The sequence below is a fragment of the Gallinula chloropus genome (assembly GCF_964237585.1).
Source record: "Gallinula chloropus genome assembly, chromosome: 8".
Taxonomy (NCBI): Eukaryota; Metazoa; Chordata; class Aves; order Gruiformes; family Rallidae; genus Gallinula; species Gallinula chloropus.
In genome coordinates, this window is record NC_140093.1 from 26833790 (window position 1) to 26859818 (window position 26029).

Below are 26029 nucleotides of genomic sequence, written 5' to 3' on the forward strand. Positions count from 1 at the left end.
GGACTCCAGCGTGAGAGTTTCACCTTCTGGAACGCAGGCTTTCCCACTAACTTTTACTACCTGTATCTGTGTCTATGTGGGTGGATGAGGCTCTGCAGGTCTGGCATCTTTCAGTCTTCTGTATCCATCCCAACACAAGGAGCAGTGCTGCACCCTCTCAAATATATTAAAACACTAAATATTCTTTAAACCTGTAGCCTGGTGGTTTATGCATGTCTCACTCTAGCTGTTTGGCTCTGTTCTGCTCACTAGCCGTGCTTCAGGCATACCTGGCATCTACTGATTTTCTTCCTCTGCTCTTGTCCTTCCTTAAGAGTTCCTGACAGGGGGGCTGATGCAAACTGCAACTCGGGCACCACGGTTGTCAGCCAGAAACTGTATTCGTTGGCAAAAAACTGACACGTTCCCCGCTGGCCCTGGCACTCAATGAATGGTGCTGATCTGAAGTCTTCCAGGCAACTCCCAGGTGACATAAGGGACTGTCCACCACCCTGATCACCAGATCCAGTGTGCTGTAAAGAAGAAAGAAAAAAAACAGATAGCTGTGCATGAAAGAGAAGTAAATTGTGTTGCTCTGCCTTTTTCTGACCTTATTAGCGTTTAAATGTACAGGTTTTGGTGATCTTGAGTTGAAGCTTCCTTTGCTGGAGAGGAGCTTCACTTGCTCTGTAATGAGTTAACCTCAGAAGTCTAGAGCCAGCTCACTTGTTTTTCTGGTATTCCTCAAACAAGAAGAGAGTGATCCAGGTAGATTCTGAATGATGCTGTTATTCACCCTACGTTGCTAACTGATGTTAACAGTGTTAGCTGGAGGGTGGCACTAACAAGACCTGGGACTCTAATTCTGGAAAGTGTCTCTTTGTACGTGGAGATCCTATTGCTTCTTAAAGACAAACAAGCAAAATGTGTAATTCTAAGGAATCTGTAGCTGCAGACTGTGCCTTTCATGTATATAGCTACAGCCAGGTTCTGCAATTTGGAACCTCATCCTGTGTCTTGGTTGCCTTTTTGAAGTTTGCTAGACATTGGCTGGCTTCCTTTTCAGACCTGAACATCTCTGAACCTTTTGAACACCAACCCAAGGAAACTGCTGCATATGGTCCTGTGCCCAGGCTCTTACCATCAGAAACGAATATCCTATCCAAAGGCTTCTCCAGTTCGCTGGGCAGGGAGGAATTGACTGATCTTGGCTGTGAACTGCTACTGCTTGGGCTGGGGCCTCACATACAGCACATCTGCTTATGTATGGCTGGATTTCCTCTTCGGAGAGCGGCGTCATTGGTAACGGAGCAGCACTTGACAGCCAGTAAGACTTATCGTTCCGGCTGGCGTAGTAACAGACTTGGTTGATGTTACAGTAAGCAAAGGGCATGGTATTAAACATAGGAAGACAAGATCCTGCCAGACCTGAAAGTAATAAGAAATGATGAGAATTTCACCACTTCTTTCTAGGTAAGTTGAAAATAGTCTTCTGGTCAGTGTTGCCACAAAACTAGATGTTCGCAGGAGTTAATTCCAAGATCTTCAATACCTTAAATATTTAATTGTGTCACAATCCAGTATTTAAACACTAAGGAGCTTGTCACTATGGGAAACTGTTATGAGAACAAAATTCTTCTTAGCTGTGCCAACACTGAAAAATAAATTAGGCAAGAGGTGGTGGCTGGTTTAAAAGGAGATTAGCTATTTACAAACTCATTAGGAGCAGTGAGAAACCAAATGCCAATGCTGATAAGTAGAATTTTTTTTTGTAAAGTACGACAAGCTGTTGCTACCAGTGCATTAAGCTGAAATCTCAGCAGCTGTTCTACTGCTTTCTAGAAAGGTTTCACAGACTCTCAAAGTGTGAAATAAAAGGATTGAGGGATTTTGCAGAGCTAGTCCTGCAAAATTCTCATCAGGCAGACATCAGTGGGAATTAAGAAGTGAGACTAGTGCATACTTCAGCTGTGAAGTTCTTCCAGAGCTGAATTTAGAACAGCTTCACGATGACCTATTTAGTTACATTAATGATCACTGCATAGATGTTCTGCCTTCAACTCTGTGCATGATGTATTATTTCTGTAACACCCCAAACCCTAATGCTTCTATACAGAAGCCAGTTTTGTTTATCACTGATAATATTCTATTCCAGTACTAATAAAGGATCTGGAGTAGCCTGAGTAAGGAAAATGCCTGCAAAGAACGCACTGATCCCGGGAACCAAGGACTTTGCTTCCTTTGACTCTTACTTTCCCTGCTGTTACAAGGTGTTCTGTTACCAACTGGCTCTCCTGGGGAATGCCAAACACACAATAGGGAAAATATTTTAAAACAATGCTGCTACACTAAAAATATCTCCTTTTTTAACCTTTTAAATACTACTCTTTTTTTGTCCAGCTTATTGGTTCTTGATCTTTCCTCCTAGGAACCTTCTCTGCCTCTTGCATAACAGGACACTAAGAACATAGGAAACTACTTCTGTGCAAACTGCCACCCATGAGTTCCTCAGGCTGCAAGTCAGGAGGCTTACTTAGTTAGTTTTAGTCAGAATTGTAGAAAATATAAAAGAAATGGCAAAAGACACAGAAAAAAGACATGTCTGAGAGGAATTCACCTCTGTCTTTTCAAAAAAATGCTGCTTCCTGACTCTTGGAAGCACACAGTTCTGCTGTATACATGATGCATAGTTTTATTTGTAAAGCCTATTCATGCTACCCAACTGTAACCAACTGACTTAACCAGATCTTTTTCCCAAGCTGTCCCTTCAGTAAAAAGGAACAGATCCTCAAGGGAGTTATTTGAAAGTGGACAAGTAAGATTCCAGATTAGGAAAATCTCTTCAGTGAGTTCAAAGGCAGCCCAAAATAAATTAAGTAAGCCACTCATCTCTCCAACTTCTATTCAAAATTACTTAGAGGTAGAAACACTTTTTTCATTCCACTGACCAGTAATGGGTCACATGATAGGGTAGCATAACCAAGTTCATTGTAATCAGTGTAAATTAAGTTTGAGTTTGTGGAAAATAACTCATTGATGATTCTATAGTGTGTTCCATTCAATTTGTCTTCCATTGTTTAGATGACACCACATTAGACCTTAACTGGAGAGCAACTGTGTACTACAGTACATACCAAGGTCTTGATTGTGAGCTTTCTCTTGTCCTTCCAGGTACAGCAGACTGTAGCCAGCCCATAATTTTGGCATCCCCTGGGGACAGAGTGGTTCTCTGTCTGACTGACTGTGAAGGACGAGCAAGAATCCACTTGCAGCTCTAATATGGGGGCCTGGTGGTCCTGGGATACCTGGCTGGCCAGGTGGGCCTTATACATAGGAGAAAAGGTAAAAGGAAGTTACTTGTATGAGCACACAGCTAGTGTGAATGTTGTACTGTGGTGATTCAGGGCTTCCTGACTGAATACGATACAACTTCACGGGTTGTCATCGGCAGTACAAACACCAGGAGGCTCAGGTCACCTTTGTGGGAGGGAAATGAACTAGACTCTGCCACTGGACATCTGAGTGCTGCCTTTTCTGTGGTGCTGCAGGGATTCAGAGGTGAACAGAGATGGATGATGATTTCCCAGACTTATCACTAGGAAAAGTTGTCTGGTCCGAATTTGCATCCCTGCAGTAACAGTCAATGCCCTTTCCTCACATGGGTATTAAACCATGTATTTATTAAAGCATTTCTTTATTAAACAGCAGTCACAGATAAAATACAGGTTTAATTACTCACAGACAGTGGCACCATTAGCCCCCACACATGCTTACTGATACATGGTGTTTGAGCACGTGTGGTTAATTGCCTTTCTGGTTAATAGTGGATGTTGAGAGAGATTTTCTTCCAATAGGTGTTTGTTGGGTGACACAAAGTCATTCACAAATGTCACTATCAGTGCTTGAACTGAGAGGGGGACAGAAGTGTCATGGTACCTCAGGCTAGAGGTGTGTGTGTCCACGTGTGAACTGTGGGAGTAGAGAGAACACTGTGTCTGTCTCCCACATCTCTCCCCAAATATCCCGTCTCATTCTTACCTCGTGGCCCAATGTATCCTTGCTCTCCTGCATTCCCTGGGTCACCTGCTGGTCCGGGTGCCCCAGGCAAGCCATCTTGACCTGGCAGCCCACATGACCCTTCTTCACCCTTTTTTCCTAGACAAAAGCAAAGGAGGCACTTTCTCTTCATGCAGCTGCATTTAAAGGTTCTGTGTTGTCCAGACACACACAACATGCCAAGGGCCAGTCAGCAGGATTGACAGGATCAAGAAGCAGCGGTTCAGGATGGAGAGTTGCAGCACTGCTTTCTGCTGGGAATTCTCTTTACAACTTAGTCTTAGGACTCTGGTTAGCAGAGGTTTGGGATTCCATTAGGGCTAAATTTTAAAGCATGAATATTTTAACATGCTCCAAATATAACCTGTCTAAAGCATAGGAATGGTTGAGGCATTGGTTTTTGATGTGCTGGTAAAAAGGTAAAGCACCACTTGAAGAAGTCTTTCTCAAGAGTGCATGAGGGTTTTGTCCTCCTCCTTGAAGGAAAAGGGAATGTACTGCAGGCAGGCTCCAACAGCCTGGTTCATCATTATTGATCCATCAGCCTCAGCACTGACCAGTCCACTGTGTGTTTCTGGAGACTATCAATCAGTGTTCAAGGGGAAGAGAAAGGGTGAAACTTAAAGAAGTAACGGTGACACTCAGACCCATTTAAATTTGTTGTCTTAGTGGCTAAAATACATATCCAAGCTTCCAAAACACAAGCTTACCTTGGGGTCCAGGGTGGCCTATTGCCCCTGGTAATCCTACAGGGCCATCCTCTCCTTTTTGCCCTGCTTCCCCAGGAGGCCCTGGGATTGTAGGGCATGAATCATCTATTTTTCCTGGTTCACCAGGGTCACCTGGAATGTATAATTGGGAAATAAATTGGAGACAAGATGGGTTAATAGCTCCCATGTGAAAAATCAGCTTAGCTGGTAGCTGGTTTTAGTATTCAAGTGTATACTTTAAGTATTTTAAGATCTGGAGTTATTCTCACCACTTTTAATTTTACTCTTAGTCTTTTAGAATAGCAGTTAACAGCCTGGCAAGCATGCATTGGCAAGTGTATGCTAGCTGATAGGTTTCAAAGATTCAGTATGCAGTTTCTGTCTTAGTGTGCCCCAAACTGATTTGGGTTAAAGCCTACCCAACTCCAGAACAAACACCTGGGCACGTGTGAAGACTCACAGTACTTTGCCTGTGCTGTGGCTGTAAAACCATCAATAAGCAGGCCAAAGAAGCTAACTCACAACAGCCATTTAAATTAACTGTGATAATAAAAAATTTTTAAAAGGCTGCATTTTAGCTATTGAGAGCTACTGGGAGCTATTAGCTACTTGCATTTTGGAACAAAATCAGAATTAGATCAATTTAGTTGATTAAGAGTTTAGTGTTTGTACTGATCCAGTGATAGGATCCAAGCTTGCACTAAGTTTTTGGTTAGAAAGCGCTTTGTGTGACAATGAAAACCCGCATAAATTGGTAATTTGAAACTATTTTATAAGTATTTTACAAGTCTAATTGCCATCATAGCATGGCACTTCTCAGGGTAGCATTATCATGACATTGGTCTGCTTGGAAGTGAAAAATCTATTAGAACTATGTTGTTGTAGCAGTATCTACTATTCCTCACAGCCAAGCCAAGACTATATTCTAATGAGAGTAGAATGTATCTATAGAGAAGGAAGTCCACATGAACAGAGCAATAATCAATAGTCATGAACTTACCTATGAAACCTGAAGCATTTGAAAGATGGAATGCAGGTTGTGGCCGGTGCGGTGCAGGTGGAAGCAAGTTTCAGGCATGTAAATTAGAGTAAATGAGAACTGAGATCACATCAGGTGACATTAGAAACATAGTTCAGAAATTTTTACACAACTCAGATGATCAATTAAATCGAGGGTTTTTTCCAAGATTGTTTTGTATTCAACTAAATGTTAGGAAGATCATATATGAATACAAAGGTCATGGTTACAGTTGAGTGACAACAAACAACTGGTTCATATTTACCTGTGGGACCTTTGGGACCAGGTTTTCCTTGAAAACCTTGGTCTCCTGGTTGTCCTATAGCACCAGGTGGACCCTGTGAGCCATGGATTCCCATAGGACCTGGGAAGAAAACAGTTGTGCAGTTGCATGCGGTTTCATTCCAAGGAGATGCACACATAAGATGAAGTCTGGCTGCTTGAGTTACAAAAAATGTTTGGGACAGCTCAAGTCTGTTGTTTCCCAGAAAGAAAAGCACATTTTTTCTCTTCTTTTTCTGGTGTTGAACCAAATTTAAATTTATGATTTTTCTTTTTGTAAGGATTGGAAGGGATTCTCTGCTGCATATGGAAGAAGCAGAGTATCTAGATCCCTGCTTGCAGACTAAGGGATCTGTTGAAAGCCCAAAGCTATTGATAAGAGGCATATGTGAGAGACTATATTAATTTAAACACATCTGCACCTTCCATAGTTTCTCAGGACTCCAGCAGAGCAGTCAAGGTTTGCTTTATCTGGCAAACTCAAAAGTTACTGCCTCATTCTCAGGTCGGTAGGGGAGTCTTCCAACAAGCTGTTGGAAGCAATACCTGTGAACCCAGCTCTAACCTGACCTTCTGCCCCTTAGGTAGAACGGGCAGAGCTCTGAAGTGTCCAGCCTACTCCTGCCTCACGCAGCCTCTAATGGCATCCCCTGTGCACGGGCTGTAGTCACACAGGGCTGGGTTTAAGTGCACATACCAGTTAAAAATATCTTAGCTCATACCCTTTGGGCCGCCTCTTCCTTGTTTCCCTGGAGGACCTCTGGGTCCTTGCGGCCCTCGCAGCCCAGGATTGCCTGGTGCCCCTCGAATGCCGATATCCCCTGGATCTCCTCGCACCAAGACAGTCTCTCCAGGAGGACCAGGATTCCCAGGATGACCTGTGGTAAAAGAACTTCATTCTTAATGTATCCACAAAGTAGAAACACCTAAAATAGCCAGGTTCCTTTGGGGTATTTTCCTTGAGATATAGGACAGCCCTTGCATGTTCCTGGAGATATTAGCATTAGCCATTCTCCAAGGCACTGTAACGAAGACAATAATAGGAATAGCTCCCAAAACTGTGGGTTCTGTGCAAGCAGAAGGTGGCAAGTTAATGTTACACACACTGAGACCCTGTTTCTCTGTGTTTATTGTAGTGCTGTACAATAAATACCCTTGTATTAGTACCCTTACAACCTCCCTCCCTTGTTTCCCATTCTCCCTGCTGGGTAAGGAAGGGTTCAAGTAATTAATTAATGTAAAGGATCAGAACAACTTCAGTTCCAATTGGCAATCAGAATCTGTAGGAATTGACTGGTGGATCCCTTGGCAAGTCCTGCCTGTAACAGAAGTGAGGTCTACATAAAGGTTTACAAAAGAGTTGCCAGCTTTAGCTTTCCCAAGACTGGATTTAAACTGGGAAACTTTTTGTGGGTTTAGGAACAGCAGCAGGCCTCTGGACAATGTGTTTTCTCCTCCTTGGTAGGGAGAGAGGCCAGTGACCTTAATTTCTGTTTGCTTCTGTGGAGACTGAGATACATTGTAGCAGTAGAACTTCTACAGAATTAATACAGGCCAGAAAACTGAATCTGGAGATCTGTATTTTAGCCTTGCTCTGATGATCTGCCCAGTGTTCACTTCTCTGTGTAGCTATTGAGGTATTGATTGGTTTCTTTGTTCCCCAGGCACTTTCATACGTTGTTCCACAGACAGCAACCTAGTGACTGTGAGGAGTCTTCAGGGGGTTTTACATGATCAAAGTCATGTTTGCTTGGGGATTTTTTGTTTTAATACCTCTGATGCCGTCTAAACCAGGTGGTCCTTGATCACCTGGAGGACCAGGAGAAGCACTATCAGGACATCTTCCCATAGGTCCACTGGGTCCAACAGGTCCTCTTCTACCTAAAGGATCAAATTTGCAAAATAAAATCTTGAGGGTTATTTTTAGATTACTGAAATCAGTTACAAACTAAAAGAATGTTGATGTGAAGTCACGGAGGTAATGTGTGCTGTCACTTGCATACTGTACATACCAGTAGTTAGGCTAACAAAGGCATCTTGTAGAAGTGAAAATGTTTGTTGTCTTTTAAAATTTTTAGTTCTTTCCATAAAATCTATTTAAATTAAAGAATGCATCATCACATCTTGGCACATTGCCACAAACAGCCACCTTCTCCTGAATTAGAACTGGTAAAAATATGAGTGGGGAACCTTGAAGTCATTCTGCCTGGCACAGGTTGAGTATCCACAGACTGTTCCTCCAGAAGTGAGTTCAGCCATTTCCAAAAGATGAACTTACTGGCCTTAAATGTAGCTTTTCCTATTTTTTTAATCTGGGTTTTTGCGAAATAAGACATTTGTGACCTTACATGTGACAGGCAGGATGAGTTGCAGGTTACCATTCTCTGTGTAACACTTAAATAGTTGCAGCTTGTTAGCAGGTGCATTGTGCTCTGTTGCCTTCTCTTTAAAAACAAACAAACAAACCAACCAAATCTAGTTTCTTCAGTCTTGTTTTCAATCCTGTCCTACCATGTTCTCTCTAGTGAGTTCTCCGTGATTTGTCAAAGCTGGGCAAATCCCATGGGAGGCATGGCCTCCTAGGTCAAGGTGTATTAATGCATCCTAGAATTAAACTTTTTCCCACATCAGCACCATTCTGTTGTCTCCTCCAGTTCACAATCCAGTAACTGAATTGAGAAAAATGACAACGTCTTCATCTTAGAATGATCCAGCTCATCAGAACTCACCTCTGCTATTTGTCTTCTAGATGCTAAGTGACACTGTTTGATAAAGCTCAAGTAATTTCTAGTCACAGAACTGCTGAGGCTTGAATAGGCCTTGGGAAACTTCCTAGTCCAACCCCCTCCTCAAAGCAGGGTCAGCTAGAGCAGGTTCCCAGTCTGTCCAACTGGGTCTTGCGTATCTTTAAGGATGGACACTTCACAACTTCTCTTGGCAACCTGTTCCCATGTTCATTTACCTGCACAAGGAAACCAAAACTTTTCCTTGCATTTAAGTAGAATTCCCACATGTCAGTTTGTGCTGCTGCCTCTTATTCTGGCAGTGGGTACCACTATGAGGAATGTGTCTCCACGTCCTGGCCATCACGTACTTGTACACGTTGATAAAATCCTCTGAGCCTTCTCTTCTGGAGGCTCAGCAGTTCCCACTCCTTCAGCCTCTCCTCATATGACAAATGTTCCAGTCTCTTAGCCTTTCCTCAAACACTTTCTTTTCACTACTTTTATGCAATTCCTGTGTCACAAAGGCTCTTAATCATAGCAAAGCTGTGATACAGTTCCATATTGCATTCACATCAGAATAGTTGACAAGTTTTACTGTATTTCTGTGACTACCAAATCTCCTGCACTCTTTTTCTTCAGGAATTTCATCCCAAGAGGCAACTCCACCTAACCATTCCCTGTGTCCATCCAAGTTACTTTCTATTCTCACTCCTTCCTGTAACATAATAAACAATAAATACTGGGATGTCTCTATCAACTCAGAAAACATCAGCATGTTATTGCACTAGAAATGTTTTTACAGAGGGAATCTTCTAGATATGTATCAATGTTCATACTAACCAGGGCAAGATCCTGTGAGGGCATCATTTCACCTCTGCAGGGCACCACTAAAGAGAAGACCTTTCTTACCTGGGAATCCTGGGAATCCCCTTTCTCCAGGGGGACCTGGAATAGAAATACCAGGCCATCCAGGTTCACCTCTGTCTCCTTTTGGTCCAGGTTCTCCTGGGTATCCTGGGGGCCCTGTTTCACTTTGACCTTTATAGGAAAACAGTTAAGTACGTAAAGCTTACAGCAGAGTACAAATACAGATGTGCAGAATAGAAATACCAGCTGCAGATGTTCCTGTGCAAGGGTTGCCTGGTGCTATTTTTCTGATTCTCTCTTGGAAGCTGGATAGAGTTTTGTTGAATCTGGCCCTTATTTGTCTCTTTCAAAGAAAGTAATCCCTTTGCTTTGATGTGCTTTGTTGGGGGTTATTTTATATGGTGTCATTATTGTCTGTAACTGGAAATGTAAACTGATTGCATGGTCCTAAATTTCATTTCCTAACATCATAAATTTGGCATCTGTAGATTGATGGTGAGCACTGGTTTTAAATACTCCTTCAAAAGCACCTTTTAGAAGTTGCAAATAGATCAGCAAGAGTGAAATCCAGGTTCCTCTTACACTTGTGGCACAACTCCCATGTACTTTAATGGGGCTGGGATTTTCTAAGTCTCCTTTTAATTTCTTAGTTTATCTTTTACATATGAAAAACCCAGAGACTTGGCTCTACTTTGAATCATCTGCACTGAACATGTTCATTATATAAACAGCCTTGAAAGGTTCCAACATAACTATGTGAGTAATGGAAGTTTTTAAAGCTTTCCCCACAAATAACTGCAGGTGTGTCATGAGGCATACTATAGATTCTGTTTCAGTTTAGTCTGAACCTTAATGGGCAAGGCAAAGAGCAAAATAACGTGCATCATTTTATGCACATTCAGTCATTTGAGAGATTTTCTGTTCCACACAGCTATTTCCCTTCCTTACCTGGAGTTCCTGCAGAACCTTTTTGACCTTTCAGTCCATCTAAGCCATCCAGTCCGGGCAGTCCTGGAAGACCTGAGAAGTATTACAGGCATGACTGGGTGTCACAATGATACTTTAAAGTCACAATTAAAAATTATGGCACTTTTTTTTTCTGACAACACATTCTGGATCAACACAGGGTATTTCTGGAATTTGATTTTTACTGGCAACCAAAGAGAAGATCACAGTGCACCTGAGTGTAGCCTTTTTGAAAAGGAAAATATGAAAAAAATTCTGAAAATAGCCAGCATAACACAGTTTCACATGAAAGTGATCAGAAAACATACCTTTTAATACTTTAGGTATTTCTACACTGCAGCTAACAGCAGGAAGCTCATTATGGGCTAATTTATTCAGTAGTGAACCTGGTGTCTGTGGTTAGACTGCTACTGCTTCATGTGATTAACTGATTCAATGTTAGCTGTGTTATCACTGTACAACCAGGTGACTGGGATGCAGACACCACCCAAAATAATGGTCAAGCTGCAACTTCTTTACAGCTTCTGTTCCAAATGTGAGTGCAATTTAATCTAGCTGTGCTAGAAAGAAGCTACATTTTCACCTGGCTTCTTTTCCCTGGTCCTGCAGATTTCACACAGAAAACTATGGGTGTTTTTGGTGGGGTATTTTTGTATCACATCATTCCAAATATTCTTTAAACTGAACAGTACAAAAAGTCTTTGAAGACAATGAGTATGTAATTGAGGCCTCTGCTGACATGTGATAGTACACAGTAGCTTTGTCATTACTGATGCTGACTAGATGACCAGAGCACAGGCTGAGTGCTCATGGCAGTCAGGTGTAACTTTTGCTTTGTGCTTTTATGAAAGTTACTGAAACACAGTAAGTAAAAACATAGATGGCATTTTTTTAATGTAATTTGGTAAACTAATCTGAGATTGTGATTGTTGTTTGTAGGGGAGGGTAAAAGTATCTCTCTGTCATTTGTGCTTTATAGTTTTCTAAGTTGTATAGATCAAGTATCAAATATGAAAGCATACTTAGCACATGTGTGATGCTCCTTGCTCCAGAGAGGGACAGATTAGAGTGGACAGTGATCATCAAGCAGTTGAACAATACTGTCAGTGCTTATTCCTGTCCACCTTTGCTGCTTCTGTCTGCCTAATTTCCTTCCCTGCCAGTTCCTCTCCCCGCTATGTGGGATTCCCAGTCCAGTTGCAGTGGGTTTTTTTCCACAAATCTGAATTATGTTTCTCCTTTTCTGGGTCTGACACGTGCGATGTAGGTTCTGTGTTTCAGCTCCTATGCTTGACCTCAGCATGTCTTGCAGCACACAAATCTGCTGTATATTCAGAGCATGAAGCACAGGAGAGTTTTACTCTACTGAAACACATATGAATTTCCCCAAGTTTATAAGGTGGTCAGATTGGGCAGTGACAGACAGCTGTGGGAAGAGCAATACAAATGCCCTTCACCAAATGTTTCACCTGTCAAATTAAAGGTCCCTAGTTCAAAGATAGGTCCTCTGTGCAATGTATTTTGCCTAACAGACATCAAAAATAATAATCCCAGAGTTTTGGTCTGAACTACTGAATTATTTTAGTTAAAATTTAATTTATGAATGAAAAAAGGGTGGGTGTGAAATCCAGCCTGTAGCAAACACAAGTCTAGAAAAATTTTAAATCCAGAAGATTGTTTGAAAACCTGCAAGACATTGATAATAGACTCCCTATGTAATCCCCTTTATAATATGGGACACTAGTAATCCAACCTGTAATATCATCTGTACCCTTAATTAACTGCTTTTTAACTTTTAATGACATTTTAAGTTTCAGTCCTGCTTTCTGTAGTCTGCTTATGCTTTGGGGACATTCCCATTTTCAAATTTATGGAAGAGTTGCATGCCAATTTGGGGAATTTAACGGTGGTATTGTAAAATGATTATGAACTCCTAATGATTTTTGGCACCCAGGTCACCATTTAAAACTTTTGATCTTTAGCTCATTCAATCAAGATTGATGGCTTGGTTTACTTGCTTTCCAGGGAATTTCTCACACATTTGCCAGCAATCCATTATAATATCAGCACTTGTAATTCTAGATTCCTGGATTGCTATCATCCTACATTTCTAGGTACAGCTGAATTGGCTGACCTGTGTATGAACCACTGTTTCTGTATTTTACAGCCCAAATCAGCTTCTACTCACACAAATAATTCTGATGTGCTTAATATTACTCGCTTTGTCAAGGATTACTCACACAAGGAAGGCTTGCCAGACTGAGCCCTTAACTAGTGAAACTATCTCTGTACTAAAGAAAATGTGATTATGCTTTGGTAGATGCTGTTTAACTATTCTTTTTAATGTAAAAGTTCTTTGGGCACATGACATTTAATGTAGATGAGAAGCAATTAGACTAACGAGGCCATGTACTTAGCTATGAACAGCCAATTAACCATTTCACTTCCAATGCTAGCAACAATACTTATTGAAAATAGCATTAAGATCTATATTCTCCCATTGAATTGGGATACAAATTCCATTCAGTTTTCATTACTGGGTGTAATTTCAAAGATGTTAACCTTCTTTTCAACTGTGCTGGCAATGTATAGCCTCCTAAGGCTTAGCAGGCAACTTGGTCTCTGAAGAATCTCCATTTGGAACTGAACATTTCCTTCTGCAGCAAGTGTGTTAATTTGTTACCTTTCCAGTGCTGGACTTGGGATAACCTCTGTACAGTGTAGAGAGAAGTGTCTTACCACTTATGGAAGAAGGAAAAAGTCCATCTGCCTCAAAGAAATTTTCAGCAGAACTATGGTTTTTGGGGGTTTTTTTGACCCCTCTCAATTTAGATACCCCTGTCACTACAGATGTCTGCTTTTGTTGCAGCAACTATGGTTTGCAACACTGAAATGTTCTCTTGGAGATTATGCACCAGCAAGGAATCTGACATGTCAGTTTAAATCAGTGCAACTTCTGTTACTATAAGCAATTCAATCTAGTCTCCCTTCTAATCATTTATCATAGTGCCAGTGTTACTTCACTGTGATTTCTGTATATGGGTCACTAATATGATTCTTCCTGTCCAGGAACTAGTTATGAAGAAGCACTCTGTAATACAGAAAGGACACAAAGTACATAGTTGATTGCCTTTCTTTATAAACTATTAATGTGACTTGTAATTTGAATCATTCTGAGTATAGTAACTGTTAACCATGCTCTCTAACAAAAACGACTGTACAGATGAACTGATGTTCAATCTAAACACAACAATCGTTGTCAGAAGTGTAACTTAGGATTTGAAGGAAACATTTCTACAGTAAATCCACCAAAATCAGGTTTCAGAGAAAAACAACACAAGAAGACCAACCCAAGTTATCTTACTACAGTTTGTTAAAGCAAATTTGTAAGAAAAAGCTGTTCCCAGCAATCTGCTGAGTTTGTAGAGTAACAGTGGCACTCCATGGTGAAAAGGTAGAACACAGCATAACTGAAGTGAAACATTTTAATTACAGCAAACTCCTTTTTCTTTCCTTAACTTCTGCTGTCAGTTACATCAGCTGAGCCAGAATGTTTCTACCTTCTTCCTTACTCCTTTTAGATTGTAGCCCAATTTTCTGAGGTAGCATTTCTATTACTTTTCAAAAGTTATGAGAACTGGGTTAATTCTTCTAGTAACTTACAAGACTACAGAATCAAAATCATGCTCAGAGTTAGGCCTTTCCTATTTTCATTGCTGAAAGGGTATTTATGTTTGGTGCTGTTACATTACCAGAACAATGGCATTGTAGACTGTTTACCTTTTCTGCCTCGGGATCCAGTTAACCCTTGCAAACCTGGAGGACCCAAAATTCCATGTTTCCCTTTTTCTCCTGGTTCTCCTGGCAATCCTTGAGGACCTGCAGCTCCTGAGAGTAGAAAAAAGAGATCTGTGAAGATGCAAATCTATTAAAGTGTTGAATTTTGTTTTCCTGCTGTGCAGCACACTCCATTATTCAGAGGTATCTGACAGCGTGTGGGAACGTACGAAGACCTGATGGATCTTCTTGTCTGAGGCTCTGAGCAGACCATGGCTGCTGTCTATAGGTAATGAAGTAGCCTTCAGTACAAGCCTTCATGTGACCTCTGATTTCTCTAGCCTCTTCTAGAGAGGTGCTACCTCAGCTGCATTTTCTGGTTCATGGCAGTATTTTTTAAACTTCAGCATTACCTGGTAATCCTGGCATTCCTGGGTATCCAGGGTCACCCTTGGATCCTGGTCTTCCAGGTTGCCCTTGGATACCTGGCAAACCCTTCTCTCCTGGGAATCCACAGAGTCCTTTAAGGAGGAAAAAAAAAATAATCTAGCATTGCTTTGTTAAAAGTTGCCTGTTCTTCATCTCACAATAAGTTTTAAAATATAGAAGTTTAGTGAAGGGTTTCTTGAGTAGAAAAAGAGTTTTATTCAGATACCTGGAAATGTCTAGCAAGATCCAAGCCAGGTTTTATTCTGGTAAGTGTTGTCCTGTCCATTGGTGTTGTACTAAACACCACCAACACTGTTGGCACAACATTGCACATTGTGATGCTTCTCCAATCCCTGGGTTTATAACTATAGAAAATACTGCTCACCATGCACAGAAAGCAGAGCTCCCTCTCCACTAAAAAAACTTAATGAAAATTAGTTCTTAAATTCCAATTCTTAATTCAATCTGACAGAGGTACCTGGTAATCCTGGGTCTCCGGGGGGCCCTTTCTGACCGTATGTCCCAAGCACAGGAGTTGGGTCACCTCTCTTGCCTGTTGAGGTACAATGACTTTTATTTCATGCAAGTATCCTTTTCATCCACAATACTAAAGCTCAGATCAGATAATTTACTCATAAATGTTAATAGCTCTAAAAGGGACTGAGAGAACAGGGAGTGAAAAATGTTTTGGCATATGCAAATTCATAGAATGGGCTGGGTTGGAAGGGACTTCAAAGCCCATCTAGTCCCACCCTCCTGCCATGGGCAGGGACACCCTCCACTAGCCCAGGTTGCCTAAAGCCCCATCCAGCCTGGCCTTGAACACTGCCAGGGAGGGGGCATTATCTCTCAGCTCAGCCTGTCTCAAAGCACTAAGTCTGTGTTTAGTATGACTCCTGGCAGTGCTCATGTGAATTTCCCATAATGAAAAAACAAAAATTATGTGAGCTTTCCCAATGCTGACAGCATGTACTGAAAATGAAAGATATTGCATAAATTCCCTACAGCACTTTATTAAACACAGAGAGCTCCTTACGGAGGTTTGTTAGGATGTGCAAAATCAATAGAGTGTGAGTCTGTTTACTTGGTAACCACACTTTTAGGGACTAGCTGGGGACTTTAGGCCAGCACACCTTCTTCTTTCTGTCTGTGCTAAAATTCTTGTGGCTTGGAATTATTGATTCTGTAATTAATTTTACCTTATGTTGTCTGTACAAATATCTGACCTCTCCTACCTATTCATGCTGTCTCCAGCTTCATTGTCTGATTTTGCTGCGAAGAGTTAAGAGGAAATATGGAGTTCAAGTGTTGCAAGAAATCCCCTGCCAAAGCAATCCCCACTTTACTGGCTATTTCCTGCTTTAGTATTAAGTTCAGAAGCTTATCTTGTTACCTTTAGATCCTTTTGGGCCAGTCAGTCCTGGGTTTCCAGGGATTCCTGGTGAGCCTATGTCACCCTGATTGAAAAAAAAAACCCAACAAAAATGTTTGGATATCTGATATGTGTAGCAAGAGTGATCTATAAGAGCATTTGTATCTCTTACACTGGGAAATGGACCAGAAATTTATATGAACAGCAAAACTGTATCTGAAGCTCAAGAGAAATGCCTGCTTGTTACATGTCTAACACTGACCATTAGCACTTCCAAAAAAACTGGACATTAGACTTGCTAATCATCTTGGATGTGTGCTTTTATAATTTATGTCAACTTTTGGCTTGAACAGCTTAAACTCCCCACAGATGGCTTGAGTAATTTGATTTAAAAGGTACTATAAAAATGTAGCAAATATTGTTATATGTTACTGAAAATTTACTATAAACATTAACCAGAAATATGTTGTGATATAACAGTAAAAATGTAAAGATGTCTGTGTTTCCTTTTGAATAACGACCCATAATCAGTAGAACACAGATTATCTCTTCAAAGAAATATAATAAAAGACAAGCCAAGCAAAGATATGTCCCTTTGCCATAAAAACAACTGTGCTTTATGCTGCATGTAATCTCACTGCCTGTCTACCTAGTATACAAGCCAGTGAAGAATTTACCTTATATCCATATGCAATATATGTGTGGTTTTGTGTAGCTGTCCTTGAGCAGTGCTGCTTGCCTGGGTTCTCTTTGGTGTGAGTTGTCTGTACAGACATAACATTTGGTTTGTCTTGGCTACTGGCTGCTGCATGCAGCAAGATATGAAGCAGCAGCTCTGTGTTACCTTGTGCTGCTGCTATATTATGATGTTTGCATAAGTGACTTGTCAATCCATTCTTAAGAATAATAAAGATTTGATTTCACATCCAGTTTTTGCCCCACTAATTAGGACAGTGTAGCCTGTACTTCCACCAAGTGGCAATTTAACAAAATTACAAGGTGCAGATAGGAGAGAGGGTAGAGGCCCTTTGGCCCTGAGTGCTGTTGCTGCTAAAATGTAATCAAAGCATTGAAGTGCTGCATGAAGGAATTTACCATTCCTGTTACACTGACAGTCTCTTCTCAGGAGGAACATCTAAAGGGTCAGTACAATAAAAGTACCCTTCGTGATATTCTTGGAGACAGGAGGTAATGGCAAAGTCCAGGACATTTCACTACCACTTTCAGTTTACCTGGTCTCCTGGCTGTCCTTGAAAACCTGTTATTCCTTGAAAGCCCTTTGGTCCTGGGAAGCCCCGTGATCCTGGAAACCCCATCAGGCCAGTGTCACCCTGATCACCTGGCAGACCTGGGACACCATTCTTCCCTGGAAATCCTGGGGTGCCTCTGAAGCCAATATTGCCTTTTTCACCTGAATTTAATTGCAGAACAAGAAAATGACCAATATAGTCAAGCCATTCTTTGACACTTACTGTGAAGATGGCTATGCCATCACACATTCTGGACTGCCTTACCAAGTGTGTAAATAAGCTAGCCTGCTAGTTTAAGAACCTATGAACCCAGAAAGGTTGCAGGATGTTACTGCAGCCACCAGCCCAAACCTGTGAAAAAACCCAGTGATTTCTCTCAGGCAAACGTGCATATGCAGGGTTTTATTTTGTGAACTTACCTCTTTCACCTCTGACTCCATTCTCACCAGGAAACCCTGGTTCCCCCTTCTGTCCTTTCTCAAGGCGGATGTTAACGCAGCCACTGTCTCCTGGAGGCCCCCTTTCACCTTTGAACCAAACATATGGAATGTGAGTAAATACTCACAAGTCACTTGTCCTGAAAATTAATTTTGGTGAAGACTTCCCTAACAGAGAATGCCTTCAAATACTGCTGTAGTTCTCTTAGTTTCAGCAGGCTCACTGCTAACAGAATTTATGATTGTTCTCTTGCTTTTCAGTTAATTCTGTAGTAACACAGGTGATGTTAAATCAGAATTATTTCCCTGTTTGTCTATATTATGAAAGTTGGCACTCCACAGTGTACTGTCTTTGATTTCATTTCACCTTGGAGATGGTTATTGTCTTTCCTATATTAATACTCTGAGAGTTTATTTCCTATATGTTTTACATTGATAAAAGAACACAAGCAATATGATTTAGTGGTAAATGCACCAATTGATCTGAGTGGAATTAAGTTTCTAGTTATTTTTCATTATGCATTGGTGAGATAACTGGATTTAATATTTAGTATATCTGAAAACAGAAATTAATATACCCTTATAAGAAGAAGTAAATATATTCCTAACACAGTAGTAACAAAACTAAACACAGCAGAAACACAACTACAGTGAAATTTTTTACCAACCTTTCATTCCTACATCCCCACAGTCTCCACGAGGCCCAGGTGGACCCATTTTTCCTTCTTCACCTTTCACACCAGAGGTTCCCATTGGGCCTTGTGTTCCTGGGAGTCCTGGGAAACCTTGGGGTCCTTGAATCCCTTTGCTTCCTGGTAATATTAAATGTATTGTTCACATATTCAATCTGCTATGCTGTTGCTGTCATATTCTAAGGAAGAGTATGAAGCAAAAGGCAGGAAGTTTAGAAATGCTCCATAGGAAAACACAAAGCTAGAGAACCAATAGCTGGAGCAAGGCTTCATGTGGAGATCAATGTTGTTAAATCCAGATTGCCCTGAAGCAAACAAACATCTTCCTCTCCCTGCTGCTACCCCCTGGAAATTTAGGCTACAGTTATTACTAAAGGACCTATCCTGAACATATCTTAAATACAAGGCACAGCCTAAGACACCACCAGATTTTGCATGTGGACACTTGGAGTCATGATTCCTTCTGTCCACTCAGAATTTTTGTCCACTACCCAGGGATGATTTGGGACCAAGGTCACTTTTTTTTAGTAGATGTAATGGGAAGCTACTTCTCCACTTAGTCATCAGCATACAGTCACAACACAGAATACTATTGTTACTGCCACTGCCCTGCTGCAAGGTCTTATTCTCAAAGGTGGAAAGGGTGGAGAGTGAAAAGTACTTTCTAGTTTTAACAGCAGTAGAAATAACTCCCTCTACAAGAGAATTTACAGAAAAGATGATTTGCAGGATGGTTAACACACCTGTTTGTCCTGGGAAGCCAGGTGGTCCTTTGCTGCCTGGAAGTCCTGGAATTCCTCGGAAGCCTGGAGGACCTGGGGGACCTTGTGAGCCAGGAGAGCCTTTGAGACCTTTGATTCCAGGTGGCCCAGGTGGGCCTCTGTCTCCCTTCTGACCTTTAATGCCTGGTAAGCCTGAGAAAAAGTTTTAATTTATGTACGTAAATGCAGGAACAGGGTTCAGCAGCTGCATTTAAAAAGTAGCCAGTGATAGATTTTGGTACAAATGTGAGTATCATCAAATATGACAAAATAACTTGGAAACTTTGCTACCACATCAGAGTTCTGGTTTTCCTAGACTCTTCATCTGGAATGTTTGTTTTCTTGTATTTCTTTACTCACAGATCTATCAGTAGAGGCACCCTGTGGAAAATCCCTACTAATACTTTTGATAGTCTGCTGTCTCTCCCTTACGAATAAGGAAAACAAAAGGATCACAGTAATGACAGGAGCTCAGTTCAGCTACTCAGGACAATAGAATAAGAGATGATTTCTCTGTTTGTTACTTGACAGTGACCACACTGGTTTGTTCAGTAAGGAACAGGATGGGAAGGGAAGTTGGGAACCATCTGAGATGCACACTACACATTCCTTGAGTTTAAGGAGATGTGCAAAACATTATGTACACCTCCACTAAGGAGCAGACCCCATGGAAATAGATATAATACCTGCCACAAAAATAATGTAACTATATCTACTAGAAAAGACGTGCAAACCTTAGAGCTGCGAGGTAACCTGATCGATGTTGTGTACCTTGAGGTCCTGGCAGGCCTATGGCACCCCTGAGTCCTGGTGGCCCTGGCAAACTTGTGTCACATGGTGGACCAGGGAAGCCTGGACATCCTGGTGCTCCTATGTCACCTTCTGGGCCTCTAAAACCTTTAGCACCTGGAAATCCCGGTGTTCCAGGCTGTCCTGGAAACAAGAAACATCATAAAATGTTTTACCTCCATTACTCACCATCCCTCAGAATTCTTATTTGTAATTTTGACATATACATATCCAGTGATAGCAATATTTTAGTTATCCTCTAGTTTTTCCATAGTTTGTGAAGCATGCTGCTTTTCTATGATGTAGAATTGTCTGTTTTGGGGAACTTTCTTTAAGGAACAAACCCAAATTCAACTCTCACTGACAGGCGAGGCACAGAAAGCTAGTTTCTCATGTGTAGGAGCAGAGGGGAAGGAGCTCACTGGCCTGCACCAACTACTCAGCACTGGGGTCAGTTCTGCAGGTGTTCCCTGCACAGAAGGGCGTGTGTTTCTGCTTATGGCCAGGCAAAAGACCTGTAACAGGAAACAGCAATATCTGTGGGAAGTGGGGAGGAAGCAGGACTGTGGCAGAAAACAGCAAAACTCCCCTGCAGAAATGAGGAGTGTAGTGCCTAAGGTGTTGAGGACTATATTGTAGAACTCTGGGCAAAGAAATTCACCTCTCTCCCCCTAAGTGTTCTCCCACCTTTTGCCAGACTTTTCAGATTTGAGTAAGCAATCTAAGGCAGGGACTGCCTGTGTGGCAGAGAAGGAGGCCCTAAACACAGAAGGCACTAGGCAGCAAGTAACAGTAGTAAGAATGGGAAGCTGCACTGTTACTCCACTGACTGGGTAAAGGTGTCTTCACCTTCCTGCAGTGCAGATCTCCCCAGTGGCTGATCAACCTTAACTGTAAAAATGTAAACATCAAAATAGGGAGTCCCCTTCACAGTCACCATTATGGATCCAGGTAAGTTTTAGCTGAATCAGGACTGACTTGGCTCAGCTTGCCACCAAAATGCATCATAAAAACCAGCTCATACCTCGAAGCCCAGGAACACCTGGATCACCCCTTGCTCCTTGTGCACCAGGGGGTCCTGGCAGTCCCCTGTTGCCTGGGATGCCTGGGGGACCATACGTGGTATCGCCGGGCACACCTTTCTGACCGTCTGTGCCAGGTGGACCTGGAGGGCCATTTTTACCATCCACTGTAGATCCTCTTTCCCCTTCATCACCAGGATCACCAGCTTCTCCTCGAAAGCCTGTTGATATGATTTTTAAATTGAAATAGGACATAATTCAAGAGTGGTTTTTTTCCTCAAAACTGCAGAGTAGTATAATGCAAATTTAACAGAATGAAACTTTGCAAAGAAAATTAACATCATCCTTTAAATTTCAGGTTTCTCATTTACAGCTAATGATACATGAAGGAGGCAATGATTCCTGTGGGAAGTGACAGTGGTTTTGGGGGGGGGGGGGGGGCAGCATCTATTTGTACAGTTCAATCCCTTTGCTAAAATGATACTAATTATTCTCAGCTTTCTGAGAGTATTTCCTCCCTGGACACTGAACTTTAGGTTGTTGCAGCATCTGCAATGCTGGAAGAAAGGAAGGGAAACTGGTAAAGATTCCTCTTTCATTAGCTTTTGTTGAAATATGCTTCCTATTCCACCATATTCTATTCTACCTTACCCTGCATACGTACTACAGCTTCATCAATACACCTCCTGGATTAAGAAAAGCACAATTCACCTTCTGGCCCAGGGATTCCTGCTCCTGGCCTGCCTCGGTGGCCTTTTTGCCCATCAAAGCCATTTGGTCCAGGATGACCAGGAGGTCCTCTTAAACCCTTTGGTCCTGGAAACAGAAAGAAAATATGAAAAAAAACCCTGACAGAACTCTAATATGTGTGATCTAAAGAAACACTATTGCATCTTTATCCCTTACAAATTCATGTACTCTGAAGACACAACTGGATTTTATCTGCTGCAAGCATTTTGGGCAAGAACCACCACCACATTTTGAGACATCTATCTGTTGAAAAACTAGAATACCATATTTTTATAGGATAGCTTCTTTTTTAATTGGCAACTTAAAACTACATTTCAATTAAACCCCAAAATTCTCCCATCTGTAAACATACCTTGAACACCTTTAAAACCTGGGGGGCCTGGATTTCCAGGGTATGGTGATGTAATGCAGACAGTCTCACCTGAAGCAAGAGGGAGAAAGAAACTGGCCTATTTGATTTTAGAAAAAATGGGATCTGAAGATGTGGAAAGGTAAAGAGAAGGGACTGTTTATGCACGTTGTTGTTTCCATATTACTTAAAGCTTGATGTAGAATCTTAACATGTATTTTTCTTGACATCTTTGTTTGCACAGAGTATTGGTAGTGATTCAAATTGTTGTAATACAACTGTTACTCTGTAAAGACAATTTTTTTCTACACATTGCACAAATTTGCAATTCCATTTGTCTCCATTGCAAAAAAGAAATAATACTTTCTTCTCAATTCCATGTACATTCCTGTTGTATACATGTTGCTGTCAGTGTATTTTTTTTTTTTAATTTTGCTGGGGGTTTTATAACCAAAAAACAGACCAAGACTTAAGCTTGAGCTGTGTTTTCCTGCTCCTTCAGCAAAAAAGCATTGCCTTGCAAATCCTTACATGCAGGAATATTTTTCAGAAAAATAATTCTTCTGATAGTGTCCAAGTTGCACTTTGCAGGTTTAAAGCCCCTAGCAATTCATATTCTCACTAGTGTCTGCTGCTAAATGCTGACAGTAATGTACCTTTCAGAGCCCATATTTCACATGGTCACTGAGCTTGCCAAAATTGATTTTCACAATAAATTAATACCACTGTACAGCATACATATAAACTTTAATGGAGACTATGAAACAAGGGTTTTGTTTATTGGTTCTTAATGTAAATATTCCAAATTACCTTTCTGGCCCTTTGGACCAGGTGCCCCAACATTACCAGTATCACCAAAGTCTCCAGGGCTTCCTCTGACTCCTGGAGGGCCAGGAAACCCCACACCAGGCAATCCCATCTGTCCTTTTATCCCAGGAAGTCCTGGGACCCCAGAGAATCCTTTGTCACCTGGCAGTGGTACTCCAGGATCTCCCTAAGAGAAAGACATTGTTAATAAGAAGTTAGGTTTTGGTATTTATTTCCTCTCTTTGATTATCAAAAGCCATGGTAGAGAATTTTCTGGAGAAACAGTAAGTGACTACATGGATGATATCAGTAGTTTCAAATTTTAAAAGGCAATAGCAACAGAGGTAGAGTTTTGTGTTGTGTTTGGCTTTTTTCCTGACCCCATAATATAGAAACATGGTATATGCAGATATTATATTCAGGAATACCAAAATACACAGTAATGTTTCCAAGGAAATAATGTTTCAAGGGATAAAAGTACTTTTTTAATCTGGTTAACATAAAATGATAGAAGTGATTAATCTGCTGTGAATTTGGCATAAAATGATACTTCTAAGTAGCTAGTCCTTTCATAAGACAGTATGTTAACTGAAATGGGAAAAAATACTGAAAAAATCAACTGTACCTCAACTCCTTTTTCCCCAGGCAATCCTAGTTCCCCATCTCTGCCATCATTGCCTCTTTGACCTGGAAATCCTGGACCCCCAATAGGACCTCTGTCACCTTTGATTCCTGAAAGTAATTTAAAAAAAAAAAAAAGGTAGTATAATATTTATAGTAAATTTGGGTTGTGGGGTTTATTATTTTATTTCTGCTCAGGTAAATTCCAGGTAACCATTCATATTATCTGTATGACAACTGCCAGATCTTGATTTCAAATTTCCTTAATTTTGAGACATTTTAGGCTCAGGAAGGTGGTCTCTAGCTGTCCACCTCATGGAATAATTTGGTGTCTCTGTAAAAGAAGTGTATAAAATCACTGCAATATTGTGTCTGTTGTTCATATTATATACAGAGTAAAAACATTTTGCTATTGAAGTCAGAGCTTTCTTCCTGATTTCAGGGAAATGAGGATATATATATAGCAATGCCATATGATGCAGAATATTTGCATCAATGTTCCCAACAGGGTTTTTTAATCTTTTTTCCCCTACATTTCTCTTTCAGTGATATTTATGAAAATTAAAGGTTTTGCATAAAAGACAATGAAACTGTTCTAACCACAAAGATTCATTTTGCTGTGTCAAGAAATCCCTTTGCAAATACACTGCAAATGTTTTGCCCTGTGCCAAACTCTGCAAACACAGGCATCTAAAGCTGAGCAAACTTTTCACAAACAATAATATGGACAATCCTTTGTCTGAATAATTAGTTTAGCATTTCTAACAAAGCTTTGCCATCAGATTGCAAAAGAAACAGAAAACAACAAATCACAGCTTTTGCAAATTACAACCATAACTGTGGAGAGGTTTTGATCTATTTAATTACAACAATTTCAGTTGTGCAACTGGTGGCCTATTGTTTCTCTTCAATGCCTGGTCAAGAGTCATTTTTAGAAATAGGAGCAGGAATCTAAATAGCCATTGAGACTGAGTTTTTTCCAAGAAGAATGTTGGTGTTTTAAGTTGAAATAATAGCTGGGATACTGGCATATGGCACTTCAGGAGGTGGCTTCTGTACAATAATGTTTCTTCATGCTTTTGCAGTAATTGTATTCTGCTTAGTCTTTGCTAAATAGACCTCTCTAATATCAATCATATGACATGAAAAGTAATTTTTTAGTATTAATAACAAGCTGTTAAAACTCTTTTATGGCTCAACTATAGAGTAAAAACCACAAAATCCTGTGTTGATCTTGTGTTAAGAAGAAAATGAATGAGATGGCACCAGGAAAGTGCTTTGGATATATTGTACCTCCACTTAGGTTATATCAGCAATTTAATTAGTTTATGAAAGAGTAGATAAACATGGTTTTCTCACACTATTACCTAGTCATTGTATAGGAAACAAAAAGGCTAATGATAAAATGTGTGTTACCTTTTATTCTAACTCTTCCTGGATCACCTTTCTCTCCTTTTTCACCGTGTTGTCCAGCAGAACCAGGTATCCCCTTCCCATCAAGGAAGAAAGAAAAAAAATAAAGGGAAAAAAATTGTCAGGTATCTCCAGCAAGAAATCAGTGTGGGAATTGAATGGAAAATTAGATACTTCATTCTTGCTCTTGCATTGTTTCACCAAACCAGATGACAGGCTATCAAGAAAAACTTACCTCTTCTGATGTCTGTAAAGAGGTGTGTGAATGACACTTGGCCTTCTCAGGATGCCTCTGCCACATGCACAGATGCACAATTACAAGAAACTGTGATGCTAGAAGAATCAGGTCCACAGCTGTATACAGCTGTGGCTCTAAATACAGGAATAATAAGGTGCAACTGATTCACAAACACTTCCCACTGCAGACTTCGAGCCACAATTCACCAAGGCTGCGCAGGAAAGGAAATCTCTGGAGTGCAGTGACTGCTGGATGAGGCTGTTCACCCAGAAGTGCACATGGCAGGAGGTAAGGCATGTGTTTTTGTTGAGTGAAAGCCCACAAAACTACCAATTAAAAATTTTCATCTACATCTAGTTAGCTACCTTGTATTTTCAGAAAAATGTATGACTTGTCATGTTTAGAGGGGAAAAGAAGTCCTTTTCTATATATGTTTATGCCAGTTTGTGCTCTTGGCCCTCCAGGCAGTTTCTCCAAGCAGTTTGCACATGATCATTTTTCTTCACAAAAAGTGTTGTCAAGCACTGGAACAGACTGTCCAGGGAAATGGCTGAGTCACCATCCCAGCAGTTATTTAAAAGACTGTTATTTAAAAGGTATAGTGCTTAGAGACATGGTTTAGTGGTTGGACTTGGCAGTGATATGTTAATGGTTGTATTTGGTCATCTTGAAGGTCTTTTCCAATCAAAACACTTCTGTGATTGGTGAGGATCTGATC

The 26029-nt window shown here is 40.8% G+C and overlaps 1 protein-coding gene across 1 annotated transcript in view; it reads right to left on the reverse strand.

The window, feature by feature from the left end:
• Positions 1–244: 244 nt before the first annotated feature.
• COL4A4 (collagen type IV alpha 4 chain) overlaps positions 245–26029 on the reverse strand; it is a gene marked incomplete at its 5' end in the record, with an annotated part of 63819 nt that continues 38034 nt past the window's right edge. Inside the window, 25 exons of the mRNA XM_084267246.1 lie at positions 245–512; positions 1121–1407; positions 3114–3302; positions 4018–4134; positions 4746–4877; positions 6029–6127; positions 6768–6923; positions 7819–7926; positions 9681–9809; positions 10587–10658; positions 14385–14492; positions 14795–14902; positions 15289–15363; positions 16204–16267; positions 17415–17593; positions 17852–17959; positions 18538–18681; positions 19305–19475; positions 20094–20255; positions 21136–21354; positions 21845–21949; positions 22236–22304; positions 23043–23226; positions 23665–23771; positions 25077–25149. Of these exons, the coding sequence (XP_084123372.1) occupies positions 249–512; positions 1121–1407; positions 3114–3302; positions 4018–4134; positions 4746–4877; positions 6029–6127; positions 6768–6923; positions 7819–7926; positions 9681–9809; positions 10587–10658; positions 14385–14492; positions 14795–14902; positions 15289–15363; positions 16204–16267; positions 17415–17593; positions 17852–17959; positions 18538–18681; positions 19305–19475; positions 20094–20255; positions 21136–21354; positions 21845–21949; positions 22236–22304; positions 23043–23226; positions 23665–23771; positions 25077–25149 (3429 nt within the window). The 3' untranslated portion in view covers positions 245–248. The remainder of the gene's footprint in view (positions 513–1120; positions 1408–3113; positions 3303–4017; positions 4135–4745; positions 4878–6028; positions 6128–6767; positions 6924–7818; positions 7927–9680; positions 9810–10586; positions 10659–14384; positions 14493–14794; positions 14903–15288; positions 15364–16203; positions 16268–17414; positions 17594–17851; positions 17960–18537; positions 18682–19304; positions 19476–20093; positions 20256–21135; positions 21355–21844; positions 21950–22235; positions 22305–23042; positions 23227–23664; positions 23772–25076; positions 25150–26029) is intronic.